The 14,101-nt window shown below is 42.8% G+C and overlaps 1 protein-coding gene across 1 annotated transcript in view; it reads right to left on the reverse strand.

Moving 5' to 3' along the window:
- Positions 1-3,553: 3,553 nt before the first annotated feature.
- The window catches only part of LOC120046020 (neurexin-1a-like), a 683,076-nt gene continuing 672,528 nt past the window's right edge, over positions 3,554-14,101 (reverse strand). Inside the window, exon 22 of the mRNA XM_038990933.1 lies at positions 3,554-3,869. Within this exon, the coding sequence (XP_038846861.1) occupies positions 3,554-3,869 (316 nt within the window). The remainder of the gene's footprint in view (positions 3,870-14,101) is intronic.

Below are 14,101 nucleotides of genomic sequence, written 5' to 3' on the forward strand. Positions count from 1 at the left end.
TGCATGATTCTGTGTGGTTGTTTTCAAATAACATAACAGGAACAAACATGTATTCCATATGAATTCAATATGTACAGTCCAATAACAAGGGGTGCTTGTCCATACCATAAGGTCATACTTTATTAGTCAGAAAGTGTTACTGAAAGCTCTATACGACATGTTTTGCTCTCACTGTGCTTCTGCTAAGAGTTACATTTGACATTATCCTGTCTCCATAACAAGCTCCATCTCTATACCCTCCAGGGGGCAGAACGAGGCAAGGCCAGCATAGAGGCATCATCTCCTTAGCCTTGAAATATATTCCCTTTGTGTTCTCTATGCAGGAGAAATATGTCTGAGCGTCTTCCCAAATGGCAATCTATTCCCTTTATAGTGTGAACCCTATTCCCATAGATCAAAAGTTGAGCACTATATAGGGAATATGATGCCATTGGCGATGCAAGCATGCAATACCTTCTATAGTTTTTATTGGCCATAATTATTAACTACAACTGAGTGAACAACAAGTTGCTGTCATAACCAGCTGGGTGTAGGCTGTTCAACTGGTTTAATATTCTTGGTTAACAAGTTGCTGTCATAACCAGCTGGGTGTAGGCTGTTCAACTGGTTTAATATTCTTGGTTAACATGTTGCTGTCATAACCAGCTGGGTGTAGGCTGTTCAACTGGTTTAATATTCTTGGTTAACAAGTTGCTGTCATAACCAGCTGGGTGTAGGCTGTTCAACTGGTTTAATATTCTTGGTTAACATGTTGCTGTCATAACCAGCTGGGTGTAGGCTGTTCAACTGGTTTAATATTCTTGGTTAACAAGTTGCTGTCATAACCAGCTGGGTGTAGGCTGTTCAACTGGTTTAATATTCTTGGTTAACATGTTGCTGTCATAACCAGCTGGGTGTAGGCTGTTCAACTGGTTTAATATTCTTGGTTAACAAGTTGCTGTCATAACCAGCTGGGTGTAGGCTGTTCAACTGGTTTAATATTCTTGGTTAACATGTTGCTGTCATAACCAGCTGGGTGTAGGCTGTTCAACTGGTTTAATATTCTTGGTTAACAAGTTGCTGTCATAACCAGCTGGGTGTAGGCTGTTCAACTGGTTTAATATTCCTGGTTAACATGTTGCTGTCATAACCAGCTGGGTGTAGGCTGTTCAACTGGTTTAATATTCCTGGTTAACATGTTGAAACTGTAGGAATGAAGGTTTTATATTGTTCTGTTTGTTATTGAATGCATGGATGAATAAAGTAAGGTATAATTTAAGCAGTTATAGTAAGGATAGCATGTACTGAGACTTTCTAGGAAATGAAGATAAGTGACTTAAGATACTGATAAGAAAGAAAAAACAAAAAGGTAGACCAATGAACCATTTAGTAATTAACAAAGCACGTTTCACCATAGAACCTCATACAGAGACCGAAGTTCACTTAGGTAACATTTAATTTAATTTATTCATTTCATTTTTCAAAACTATTTTTTTCATAATAAATGTTACTGAGGTCAATAATAAAGACATTGTCACAATTTGAACATAAAATACTGTAGAAAAAAATAGCACATGTAGAAATTAAAAAAGAAATGAACAATCAAAGAATTTATAATAATCCTCATTATTTATAGGTCATAGTAGCACTCATTCCAAGTCCATCAGGTCACCAGGAAAGCAGAACAGAGCTGACAGTAGAATGACAAAAACACAAACCGTTCAAATGATCTCTTCCTATTTTTCTTTAGGTTGTTTGCATCAGCCCAAGCATACACTAAACAATCATGTTATAGGACCACTTATAGGAACACATACAGCAACATCATCAGTAGTATACGTCTTCATTCGTACATAGCTAGGTTTAGTTTGGGGGGCAGGTATAGGGAGGAAGGCTGTCCGTTACTGTTACTGCCCCAGGAATTGGGAAGAAGCAGGAATGGGGAGAAAGTTCGTGATACCCTGGAGACATGACCTCAGGTCTCTACTGTGCACTATCATTACCTTGTACAGTTTGAGGACAGTCAGGCTACTACTGGGCGGGGTCAATATATCTATTAGATCAGGTTGGCATTTGTATAAAAACTAAACAGATGTTTAATGGGGGAATGAAGAATCCAACTGAAAAGAAAAGTAATTGCTGATCAACGTCGTCATAAAATCTTCTATATCTAGCAACACTTAATAACATTTAATTTGGTATTTTTGTCATTTTTGAATGTTTTTTATTCCAAAAATGGTTGGAGGAGGAGCAGATATAGCTTGCGTGGTCATCTATACAACAGGCTATAAAACACCACTTTGTCACTGTCCAGAAAGCACATATAGATGTGGTTGTACTGTATATAAACATGTACTGTAATAAGATACGTTTTGCGTGCATGGAGTGTTCCAGTATCAGAATGAAAAACACTTTGCCTTAGTTTTCAACAACAGTGTGGAATCAAAGGCATCATGATTTCTTAACTGGCAAAGATGAATCTTAATCATAACTTGACATAAGTCTCTCTAGATCAAGATTAATCGGAGGCCATTTTGTCTTTGCACTGTTGATAGATCAGGCAGCCAAATGTTCCTTTAGTCTGTGTTTTGGCCATCATTGCCACCATAAAAAGTGCTAAAACTTTGGCTGATTAGTCAAACATACAGTAGGTAGCATCTTTATCCTTTCACTTCCTTCTTCACTGTTACCTTGCCTTCCCATTATGCCATATCTTTTCTATTCACTCGTCATCTGTTGTTGCACATGTTTGGTGTTGGGTTTTCTTTATTTACCTCATTTGTGTGTTTTAAGTATTTTCTCGTAGAAAAGGTCCCAGTTAACACAAACACAGGATATGTAAATTAAACATTGGAGTTTATAGTTGTTATATATCTTCCTCAATTGTATACCTCTCCTCACCCGTTTGCATCTCTCCTCACCCGTTTGCACCTCTCCTCACCCGTTTGCATCTCTCCTCACCCGTTTGCATCTCTCCTCACCCGTTTGCATCTCTCCTCACCCGTTTGCATCTCTCCTCACCCGTTTGCATCTCTCCTCACCCGTTTGCATCTCTCCTCACCCGTTTGCACCTCTCCTCACCCGTTTGCATCTCTCCTCACCCGTTTGCATCTCTCCTCACCCGTTTGCATCTCTCCTCACCCGTTTGCATCTCTCCTCACCCGTTTGGACAACCAACACCCTGGTAATAAACTGAATAAAACTGATTGGATTGTTTGTTGTTTTAAGATGTATAGGTACTCCTGTTGATTATTCTGCAGTTCCAAACCCTCTTCAGTATAGTCCAATAGAGTACCTCAATCTCCCTGGTGCTATTTCCTAAAGCCCAATTTGTTGGGTTTTAAGAATCTAAAGGAAGATGTTCTGTTTTATTTTTTAGTCCATTTGACATTCAGGTATAACACCATCCCACCATGTCTTGGGTAAAATTTAAGACAAAATGTTATTTTGTAGTTTTTGTTGAATTTTGTTTGTTCATTATTATACACTTTTTAGTGGTCTTCTGATCTCCTGATTGGTCTTCTCGAGTCAAAAAGTTTGTCGGGCCAGTGGCGAAGACCAGAGACAGTAAGGATCACACGTAATACTCCTTGTCCTTATTCTTCTTGCTCTTAAAGGAGGTCTTGGCTGCGTTCGGCGGTTTGTCCTTCACCAACGTCCCGTTGGACTGCGATGTGTTACTGATGTAGTTACGGCTTTCGTCCACATGGTAAGATCCCTCGTCCCGGTTGCGGTATTTGTACATGGCGTAGAGCAGGATGAGGATACAGAGTGCGGCTGCCGCTATGATGCCAACCACCATCCCTGTGGTACTGCTTGACTCATGGAATACCCCCTCCGATGGACCTGGGTAGCCCTTCACCGCCGGGCCTGTTGGGTTAGCTGTGGAGAGGGAGAGAGAAGGAGGAAGTGGTTATTATAAGTAGCTCATATTTAACACAAGATAGCCTATGTCATTCCACACAGAACACATTCCATAGCATATAATATACTACCAAAAAATACTCAAAGTAGTAAAACAATGGAAGTTTATTTTCAAATTCATTGAAATTCACACAATGACAACAGAATGGGAATGGATTTATATCAGGAGCATGAACATCAATATAGAGTATGATCAATATCTTTAGCCACTATGAAGGTGTGCTAGCAGATTCCAGATCCCCTGACCTGAGTGTAACTTAACAACAGAGTCACTTCATTCTGTTTTTATGACTAACTCATAACCAGCACCAACTTACCAACAATACCTCAACCATTACATGGATGATCTCACCCACAATAACTCATACTCACAGCTCAAAACTCACTGATCTCACACACACATTAAATGAAAAGGCAAACACGGAAGAGTAGTGAAATGAGGACATGTTGACAGTCCATGATGACTCATAGTGACCAACAAATGACAAGACAATTTAGAGCAAAACAGCCTTTCCATTATGATGCAAATGAGGGTGCCTCCAGAAAGTATTCACACCTCTTGACTTTTTCCACATGTTGTTGTGTGGTCTACACACAATACCCCATAATGTCAAAGTGTAATTACGTTTTTCGAAAGGTTTACAAATGAATTAAAAATGAAAAGCTGAAATGTCTTTAGTCAATAAGTATTCAACCCCTTTGTTATGGCAAACTTAAATAAGTTCAGGAGTACAAATGTGCTTAACAAGTCACATAATAAGTTGAATGGACTCACTCTACATTATCCAGTGCCCGTGCTCCAAATTACACATCGGGAAGACCACATGCACACTGAGACATGGGTCAGAGAACACAAAAGCTCTATTAGAGCAAGGAGGAGAACTATCCTCTAGCAGCCCACTTTATTCAGCACCAAGACCTCAGTCAATGAACTAAAGATCTGGGCTATAGAGAAAATGCGGAGGAATGAGAGAGGAGGTGATTTTGACCTTTTCTTACTTCAAAAAGAGGGTAAATGGATCCATCTCCTAGACACTGTCACCCCCCCACGTATTAAACAAACTAGATCTGAACTTTTTTCTCTAGTATACACAATCCTTCCTAGACTGATCAGGCGTTTGTGTATTTCCTTGCTCTGCTGAGTTATTGATAATTGTCACAATGTGCCTTGTGCGTTTTTTACGCACCAGTGCATGTACTGTACACATGCAGCTCTGATAGAGTAATCCTTTACGCACCTCCTTTGTATACATTCCTATGTGATATTTTTCATGTTGCGTCTATACACTGACGTGATAATATTGTAGATTTGTTTTGTGTATAGTTATTTACCTGTCATGTGATATTTACCTGTCCTCACCTTTACTTCTAGAGAAGCGTCAGCTTCCATCCACAAAGCTGCCTGAGGAAGACTCTAGTAGTCGGAACTCATTGCAGTTGTGTGTCCTGATGTACCGTGCTGACTGCTCCTACATGTACAGTTGAAGTCGAAAGTTTACATACACCTTAGCCGATAGCTGATCATATTTCAACAACATAAAATATTAATCCAAGCCAAACTGAAATCTTATCAGAAACATGTTGGGGGATTTTCACAGCTTCTATTTCCTTACAACCGATCAAACTGATGTCATTTGGACATGTTTCATGGACAATCTTTGATTTTTAATATGTTTTTATTGTATATTATCCCAGGTCTCCAAACGTCTTTGCTCCTCGAAAGAAGCAGAGATCACAGAGAATTTGACCGATGTCAACTAGATTGAAGCATTTCTTTCATTCTATAAATGTATGACATTATCCTGGTGAGCAGGGCTTTATTTAGTCTTCTAAGGCAAAATATAATGACAGAAGAGAAGCTGCAAGTTGACTAATACATAGCCTGTGAAAATGTCGGAAATTCTAAGCAGAAATATATCTCTATTAGGCACAAAAAACAATCCTGCACCCCCTGTCAAAAAAATCTTTCCATCTGACTGTAGCCTACAGCACAATTTCTGTATTTGAGGTTAGGGTCCTGTGCAACCCTCAGATTTTGACTTTCTCACATATAGTCGGGCGGTTCCAGATGGATTATTAGCTATTGCGGGTGGGTGCGGGTGAACAAACATCTGACCCGCGCACCACAAGTATTAATACGTTCTGAAGTTACTGTACAAATTAGCAACAGAATGATCCTCATCAATTTCAGTATATTCATTTTCAATTAATTTAAATGAATAGGCAATGGCCAATGCGGCCTCTGTAATGAACTCTAAATGTTCGACAACAGTGGGTTAATAACTGACCTACAATGCACTTATGGGAGGAATTTGCACCGGCTGAATGTGAAGCTGATTAGATATTAGACAGCCCACTTTGTGTTCCGAGTACCATCCAAATTCTAATCCATCTTAATTCATCTCCCTCTGATAGGCCTCCACTGTTCTGTTTTGCTCCACTGCTCTCTCTCTCTCTCTCTCTCTCTCTCTCTCTCTCTCTCTCTCTCTCTCTCTCTCTCTCTCTCTCTCTCTCTCTCTCTCCCTCTCTCCCTCTCTCCCTCTCACTCTCTCCCTCTCTCCCTCTCTCCCTCTCTCTCTCTCTCTCTCTCTCTCTCTCTCTCTCTCTCTCCCTCTATCTCTCTCTCTCTCTCTCTCTCTCTCTCTCTCTCTCTCTCTCTCTCTCTCTCTCTCTCTCTCTCTCTCTCTCTCTCTCTCTCTCTCTCTCTCTCTCTCTCTCTCTCTCTCTCTCTCTCTCTCTCTCTCTCTCTCTCTCTCTCTCTCTCTCTCTCTCTCTCTCTCTCATATTTCAAATCAAAGTGTATTTGTCACGTGCGCCGAATACAACAGATGTAGACCTTACAGTGAAATGCTTACTTACAGGCACTAACCAATAGTGCAAAAAAGGTATTAGGTGAACAATAGGTAAGTAAAGAAATAAAACAGTAAAAAGACAGTGAAAAATAACAGTAGCGAGGCTATAACAGTAGTGAGGCTATATACAGGCACCAGTTAGTCGGGCTGATTGAGGTAGTATGTACATGTAGATATGGTTAAAGTGACTATGCATATATGATAAACAGAGAGTATCAGTAGCGTGAAAAAGGGGTTGGCGGGTGGTGGGACACAATGCAGATAGCCCAGTTAGCCAATGTGCGGGGGCACTGATTGGTCGGGCCAATTGATGTATGTACATGAATGTATAGTTAGTGACTATGGTTATATGATAAACAGAGAGTAGCAGCAGCGTAAAAGAGGGGTTTGTGGGGGGGGGGGGGCGCACAATGTAAATAGTCTGGGTAGCCATTTGATTACCTGTTAAGGAGTCTTATGGCTTGGGGGTAAAAACTGTTGAGAAGCCTTTTTGTCCTAGATTTGGCACTCCGGTACCGCTTGCCATGCGGTAGTAGAAAGAACAGTCTATGACTGGGGTGGATGGGGTCTTGGACAATTTTTAGGGCCTTCCTCTGACACTGCCTGGGGTAGAGATCCTGGATGGCAGGCAGCTTAGCCCCAGTGATATACTGGGTCGTACGCACTACCCTCTGTAGTTTCTTGTGGTCGGAGGCCGAGCAATTGCCGTACCAGGCAGTGATGCTCTCTCTCTATCTCGAGATGCCCAGTCTAAGCTCTTCTCTGTCCTGGTACCCCAATGGTGGAACCAGCTTCCCCCTGAAGCTAGGACAGCAGTCTCCCTGACGATTTTCCAAAAACATCTAAAACCCTACCTCTTCAAAGAGTATTTTAAATAATCCCACAGCCCCCCCCCCCACCACCTCCTCAACCCCCCACAAAAAGACATTCCTTTTGTGAACTAACACACAGTAGTTTTTTTTAATCCCTTACTAACTCTGACTGCTGATAGCCACTTTGAGGAAAAATGTACTTACTATGACTGATGTGGTGGTCTCACCTAGCTATCTTAAGTTGAATGCACTAACTGTAAGTCACTCAGGAAAATAGTGTCTGCTAAATGGCTAAAATGTAAAGATAAAGTATTTTTCACACACTCATCTCTTTCTCCCGCTATTCCTCTTTCTAACATAATGGTTGATGTTCTGTCTTTACGTAAGTGCACAGTGTGATGGCAGATTACAGCTCGTCAAGAAGACGAGTCAGATCTAAGAGACAAAACACTGTGAGGACAACGAACGAATAACAGCAAGCGGTGGGTGTCCTATAACCTCTGACCACAACATCGGCCATCATTTTCTGTTCATTTCCCGATGAAATCGCCGCTGTTCGCTCAAGTGTTTGTTAGTGTACATATCCCTTTTCTTTCTCTACCTGGGAGGCTACACTGAGGGGAGGCGACACTCAGGGGAGGCTACACTCAGGGGAGGCTACACTCAGGGGCACAGGAGGCTGCTGAGGGGAGAACGGCTCATAATAATGGCCAGAACGAAGCAAATATAATGGCATTAAACACCTGGAACCATGTGTTATTATTATTATACTTATTTTGTTGTACTTTTACCCCTTTTTCATGATATCCAATTGGTACTTACAGTCTTGTCCCATTGCTGCAACTTCCCTATGGACACGGGAGAGGCGACGGTCGATAGCCATGCATCCTCCAAAACATGACCCTGCCAAGCCACACTGCTCGCTTAACCCGGAAGCCAGCCGCACCAATGTGTTAGAGGAAACACCATCCAGCTGGTGACTGCAGTCAGCTTAAAGGCGGACTGCCCGCCACAAGGAGTCGCTAGAGTGCCATGGGATGAGGAAATCCCGGCCGGCCAAACCCTCGCCTAACGACGCTGGTCCAATTGTGCGCCGCCTCATCTATGTCCCAGTCACTGCCGGTTGTGACACAGGCTGGGATCGAACCCGGGTCTGTAGTGACGCCTCAAGCATTGCGATGTAGTGCCTTCGACCGCTGCGCCACTCGGGAGGCAAGGAAACCATGTGTTTGATGGATTTGATACCATTCAACTTATTCCGCTCCACTCATTAACACGAGCCCATTCTCCCCAATTAAGGTACCACCAACCTCCTGTGCTGAGGAGAGCACTAGAGCTGGGGGCTAACAATGCTAACAGATAGACTGTGTCCCAAGAGGCACCATGTTACCTACGTATATAGTGCACTACATTTGACCAGGGCCCATAGGGACTATATAAATACATTAATAAATAAATATATATAGGCACTATATAGGAAATAGGGTGCCATTATGGTCAGTCACAGATGCAAGGACAGGAGTAGAGAGTGCAGTAGTGTAGGTGAGCAGCTAACAATGCTAGCAGACAGTAAAGGACAGGAGTAGAGAGTGCAGTAGTGTAGGTGAGCAGCTAACAATGCTAGCAGACAGTAAAGGACAGGAGTAGAGAGTGCAGTAGTGTAGGTGAGCAGCTAACAATGCTAGCAGACAGTCAAGGACAGGAGTAGACGAGTTAGCACAGCTAGGGATTGAGTGTGACTGAGCCTAGCGACAGATTAGATTTGCCCGTGACAAGCCCACTTATCCTTGAAGGCAGGTGTGAAGAAAGAGCTGGCCTCGTGGGCACAAGCCACCGGCTGACACGCTGACAACACTCTCCTCCTCTTCCTCCTCTAGCTAACATTATGAAAGGAGAGGGGAGCATTTCTCGTGGGTTACTTTGGTTTAGGGTCAAAGATTTGACAGTAAAGATAACGTGGTGGCTGGCGGAGGGAAGACGAGGTGGTTCAGGAGAAAGGGAGATACAGAGAGGGAGAAGGGAGAGAGCAAGACAGAGAGAGAGGAGGAAGAGGAGGAGGAAAGAAAGAGAAAAAGAATGAGAGAAAGAGCGAGATAGTGAAGTTTGTCAAGCCACCTCTCTCTGACCTCACCCATCATCTTGTCAACTGTCGCCCGCGGAGACGGTGGCGGTGACAGCAGAAGGGGACAACACATGAGGCAGGAGGGCTCTGTAAAACACTAGGAGTGGGTCATACGACTGGGTTATGTGACAACCCTGCTGTCCTCACCGGGCCTGATTCAGAGTGAAGATCAAGCTTGCACAACTAGGACCTTTGCTTGAAATCATTCATTGATATCAATGGCAGACTTTGAGAAAATTCTAATTAAGAGCACGGATCTCATGTCAGAATACCACCCAGCATGCTCAGTCTCCCACCCTCTTGATGGTTCTCTTCTGGCTATGATCCATTTATAGAGATAATAGAAACAGATTATTTTTACTTGTTCCCGCTGTGTGTCTTGAATCAGTTGTCTTCTACTCTCTTTACTAATCTCATGAAAGCTCTTCTCCTGTCTTTTCTTACCCCAAGCATCGTTTGTGCAGTACTGTACAAATAGCACATAATGCATGTTAATGGAGCCCAATTAGTAAGATATGGAGAAGATATAGAAGCAGGAAATCATGGGAACGTTGTTGACATGAACATCAAATGAACTGTACCCTGTAGCTACCCCACTATGATATGACAATGATTTAGATTTTCCTTATTCTTTTTTTTGTCAGATTTGTACATGTTTGACGAAGGTTTTTATTTAACCTTTATTTAACCAAGTAGGCCAGTTGAGAACAAGTTCTCATTTACAACTGCGATCTGGCCAAGATAAAGCAAAGCAGTGCGACAAAAAACAACACAGAGTTAAACATGGGATAAACAAACCTAGAGTCAATAACACAATAGAAAAAGCTATGTACAGTGTGTGCAAATGTAGAAGAGTATGGAGGTAAGGCAATACATAGGCCATAGAGGCTAAATAATTACAATTTAGCATTAACACTGGAGTGATAGATGTGCAGATGATGATGTGCAAGTAGCGATACTGGGGTGCAAAAGAGCAAGAGGATAAGTAACACTATGGGGATGAGGTAGCTGGGTGTGCTGTTTACAGATTGGCTGTGTACAGGTACAGTGATTGGTGAGCTATAGATGGTATAGACTGAGCAGAAGATGATAAAATGACTTAAACTAACACAATTTCTAGATAAAATCAGTAGCCTAATTGTAGTTATTACATGAACAAAGAATGGATTCATCTTGAATCAGTGGAGTGTTCTGCAGGGAGGGAGTACTGTACAGTAAGTATCACTACTTAGCAGACTGGTCTGAAGGGAGGAAGTACTGTACAGTAATATCACTACTTAGCAGACTGGTCTGAAGGGAGGGAGTACTGTACAGTAAGTATCACTACTTAGCAGACTGGTCTGAAGGGAGGAAGTACTGTACAGTAATATCACTACTTAGCAGACTGGTCTGAAGGGAGGGAGTACTGTACAGTAAGTATCACTACTTAGCAGACTGGTCTGAAGGGAGGAAGTACTGTACAGTAATATCACTACTTAGCAGACTGGTCTGAAGGGAGGGAGTACTGTACAGTAAGTATCACAACTTAGCAGACTGGTCTGAAGGGAGGGAGTACTGTACAGTAAGTATCACTACTTAGCAGACTGGTCTGAAGGGAGGAAGTACTGTACAGTAATATCACTACTTAGCAGACTGGTCTGAAGGGAGGGAGTACTGTACAGTAATATCACTACTTAGCAGACTGGTCTGAAGGGAGGGAGTACTGTACAGTAATATCACTACTTAGCAGATTGGTCTGAAGGGAGGGAGTACTGTACAGTAATATCACTACTTAGCAGACTGATCTGAAGGGAGGGAGTACTGTACAGTAATATCACTACTTAGCAGACTGGTCTGAAGGGAGGGAGTACTGTACAGTAATATCACTACTTAGCAGACTGGTCTGAAGGGAGGGAGTACTGTACAGTAATATCACTACTTAGCAGACTGATCTGAAGGGAGGGAGTAAAGTACAGTACGTATCACTACTTAGCAGATTGGTCTGAAGGGGGGGGGGGGGGGGTACTGTACAGTACATATCACTACTTAGCAGACTGGTCTGGAGGGAGGGAGTAAAGTACAGTACGTATCACTACTTAGCAGATTGGTCTGAAGGGAGGGTGTACTGTACAGTACGTATCACTACTTAGCAGACTGGTCTGAAGGGAGGGAGTACTGTACAGTAATATCACTACTTAGCAGACTGGTCTGAAGGGAGGGAGTACTGTACAGTAAGTATCACTACTTAGCAGATTGGTCTGAAGGGAGGGAGTACTGTACAGTACGTATCACTACTTCGCAGATTGGTCTGAAGGGAGGGAGTACTGTACAGTAATATCACTACTTAGCAGACTGGTCTGAAGGGAGGGAGTACTGTACAGTAATATCACTACTTAGCAGATTGGTCTGAAGGGAGGGAGTACTGTACAGTAATATCACTACTTAGCAGATTGGTCTGAAGGGAGGGAGTACTGTACAGTAATATCACTACTTAGCAGATTGGTCTGGAGGGAGGGAGTACTGTACAGTAATATCACTACTTAGCAGACTGGTCTGAAGGGAGGGAGTACTGTACAGTACGTATCACTACTTAGCAGATTGGTCTGGAGGGAGGGAGTACTGTACAGTACGTATCACTACTTAGCAGACTGGTCTGAAGGGAGGGAGTACTGTACAGTACGTATCACTACTTAGCAGATTGGTCTGGAGGGAGGGAGTACTGTACAGTAATATCACTACTTAGCAGATTGGTCTGGAGGGAGGGAGTACTGTACAGTAATATCACTACTTAGCAGATTGGTCTGAAGGGAGGGAGTACTGTACAGTAATATCACTACTTAGCCGACTGGTCTGAAGGGAGGGAGTACTGTACAGTAATATCACTACTTAGCAGACTGGTCTGAAGGGAGGGAGTACTGTACAGTAATATCACTACTTAGCAGACTGGTCTGAAGGGAGGGAGTACTGTACAGTACGTATCACTACTTAGCAGATTGGTCTGAAGGGAGGGAGTACTGTACAGTACGTATCACTACTTAGCAAACTGGTCTGAAGGGAGGGAGTACTGTACAGTAATATCACTACTTAGCCGACTGGTCTGAAGGGAGGGAGTACTGTACAGTAAGTATCACTGCTTAGCACATTGGTCTGAATGGAGGGAGTACTGTACAGTAATATCACTACTTAGCAGATTGGTCTGAAGGGAGGGAGTACTGTACAATAATATCACTACTTAGCAGATTGGTCTGAAGGGAGGGAGTACTGTACAGTAATATCACTACTTAGCAGACTGATCTGAAGGGAGGGAGTACTGTACAGTAATATCACTACTTAGCAGACTGGTCTGAAGGGAGGGAGTACTGTACAGTAATATCACTACTTAGCAGACTGGTCTGAAGGGAGGGAGTACTGTACAGTAATATCACTACTTAGCAGACTGATCTGAAGGGAGGGAGTAAAGTACAGTACGTATCACTACTTAGCAGATTGGTCTGAAGGGGGGGGGGGGGGTACTGTACAGTACATATCACTACTTAGCAGACTGGTCTGGAGGGAGGGAGTAAAGTACAGTACGTATCACTACTTAGCAGATTGGTCTGAAGGGAGGGTGTACTGTACAGTACGTATCACTACTTAGCAGACTGGTCTGAAGGGAGGGAGTACTGTACAGTAATATCACTACTTAGCAGACTGGTCTGAAGGGAGGGAGTACTGTACAGTAAGTATCACTACTTAGCAGATTGGTCTGAAGGGAGGGAGTACTGTACAGTACGTATCACTACTTCGCAGATTGGTCTGAAGGGAGGGAGTACTGTACAGTAATATCACTACTTAGCAGACTGGTCTGAAGGGAGGGAGTACTGTACAGTAATATCACTACTTAGCAGATTGGTCTGAAGGGAGGGAGTACTGTACAGTAATATCACTACTTAGCAGATTGGTCTGAAGGGAGGGAGTACTGTACAGTAATATCACTACTTAGCAGATTGGTCTGGAGGGAGGGAGTACTGTACAGTAATATCACTACTTAGCAGACTGGTCTGAAGGGAGGGAGTACTGTACAGTACGTATCACTACTTAGCAGATTGGTCTGGAGGGAGGGAGTACTGTACAGTACGTATCACTACTTAGCAGACTGGTCTGAAGGGAGGGAGTACTGTACAGTACGTATCACTACTTAGCAGATTGGTCTGGAGGGAGGGAGTACTGTACAGTAATATCACTACTTAGCAGATTGGTCTGGAGGGAGGGAGTACTGTACAGTAATATCACTACTTAGCAGATTGGTCTGAAGGGAGGGAGTACTGTACAGTAATATCACTACTTAGCCGACTGGTCTGAAGGGAGGGAGTACTGTACAGTAATATCACTACTTAGCAGACTGGTCTGAAGGGAGGGAGTACTGTACAGTAATATCACTACTTAGCAGACTG

Source organism: Salvelinus namaycush, chromosome 4 (assembly GCF_016432855.1).
Source record: "Salvelinus namaycush isolate Seneca chromosome 4, SaNama_1.0, whole genome shotgun sequence".
Lineage (NCBI taxonomy): Eukaryota > Metazoa > Chordata > Actinopteri > Salmoniformes > Salmonidae > Salvelinus > Salvelinus namaycush.